Raw genomic sequence first — 1,643 nt, forward strand, 5'->3', positions numbered from 1 at the left:
ACTAATATGATGTTATTGCCTAAGAATGATATAATCAATACCTTCCCAGATATGAGACCAGTTAGTTTGAGTAATTTTAGTAATAAAATCATTTCAAGATTGATTCATGAGAGAATGGTGGAGGGTTTAGCAAACATATTTTCTCAAAATCAGGCATGTTTTGTGAAAGGAAGAAGTATAGTGGAGAATGTGCTACTTACTCAAGAAATCATAGAAAATATCAAGCTGAGGACAAAGTCTGTTAATGTACTCATGAAATAAGACATGGCTAAGGCTTATGGCAGGGTTTCTTGGCTGTTCTTGCTCAAGGTTTTAAGAAAGTTTGGTTTTTCAGAAGTCTTGATAGATATGATTTTCAGGCTTGTTAGCAACAATTGGTATTCTGTTTCAATTAATGGGCAACAACAGGGACTCTTTAAGTCTTCTAGAGGTGTCAACCAAGGGGATCCTTTATCTCCTGCTTTATTCATTCTATCTGCAGAGGTATTGACCATAAATCTTAATACTCTACATCAAATTCATCAATTTAAAGGTTATGGTTTGCCTAAATGGAGTCCTAAGGTGAATCATCTAGCTTATGCTGATGATATGATCATTTTTACTTCAGCAGATGTGTTTTCTTTACAGCTTGTTATGGAAATTTTAAAGAAGTATGAGAAAACATCAGGGCAGAAGATCAATAGGGAGAACAGTGCAGTTTAGATGCATAAAAATGTTCCTGGTGATATGAGCATTACAGTAGAAATTGTTATAGGAATTGGGAGAAAAGATTTTTGTTTCACCTACTTAGGCTGACCTATATACCATAGTAGGAGAAAGAAAGATTTTTTCATAATCATTTAGATGAAAATAATGAATAGACTACAGAGTTGGAAAGGAAAACTTTTATCTTTTGGGCGCAGAGCTATTCTTATTAAACATGTGTTAAAATGTTTGCCAATCCACCTATTATCAGTAGTTAGTCCTCCTATAGTTGTAATCAGGCAAATGCATAAAATGTTTGCTCAATTTTTTTGGAGTAATACTGTGGGAGGTAAAAGTAGACATTGGGCTTCATGGAATCATCTATGTTTACCAGTAATGGACGGTGGGATGGACTTTAGATCATTAAATGATGTACCTGTGCCTTTATTTTGTAATTTATGGTGGAATATGAAAACTGCCTTTATGATCAATAAGTATTGTAGAAAAGAGAATCATGTGATAATTCAGTGGAAATATGGTTCTCAAACCTGGAAGAATTTGTTGCAAGCTACAGATCTGATTGAACATCACATTTGGTGGAAAATAGGTATGGGAAATTCTCAATTTTGGTTTGATAATTGAACAGGAATGGGTGCTCTATATTACACTGTAGAAGGCTATGATGAGAATGTTCAAAATATTGCTGATGTGGTGGATCAGAGGCAGTGGAATTTGGGATGATTAAGAGAATTACTTCCTGAAGATATAATGCAGCATACTAGCAACACTATTATACCTACAATGATAGAAAGGGGAATGGACAGGCCATGGTGGATGCTAGATACTAAGGGTGATTTTACAGTCAAATAAGTATGGGATTATATTAGATTGAGAGGGGAAAATATGGAGGTTTATAAGTACATGTGGATGAAAGGGTTGCCATTCAAGATATCTTTTTT

General features: G+C 34.5%; 1 protein-coding gene across 1 annotated transcript; it reads left to right on the forward strand.

Annotated features, from left to right (window-relative positions):
* Positions 1–264: 264 nt before the first annotated feature.
* LOC132607731 (secreted RxLR effector protein 78-like) lies at positions 265–702 on the forward strand. The gene has a single exon (XM_060321810.1). The coding sequence runs from the start codon at positions 265–267 to the stop codon at positions 700–702; it is 438 nt and encodes a 145-aa protein (XP_060177793.1).
* The last annotated feature ends 941 nt before the right edge of the window (positions 703–1,643 follow it).

Source organism: Lycium barbarum, chromosome 8, assembly GCF_019175385.1.
Source record: "Lycium barbarum isolate Lr01 chromosome 8, ASM1917538v2, whole genome shotgun sequence".
Classification (NCBI taxonomy): Eukaryota; Viridiplantae; Streptophyta; class Magnoliopsida; order Solanales; family Solanaceae; genus Lycium; species Lycium barbarum.

Bases quoted from the DNA above. Each gene is read 5' to 3' on its own strand.
- LOC132607731 (XM_060321810.1), top strand. From the start codon at position 265: ATGGCTAAGGCTTATGGCAGGGTTTCTTGGCTGTTCTTGCTCAAGGTT.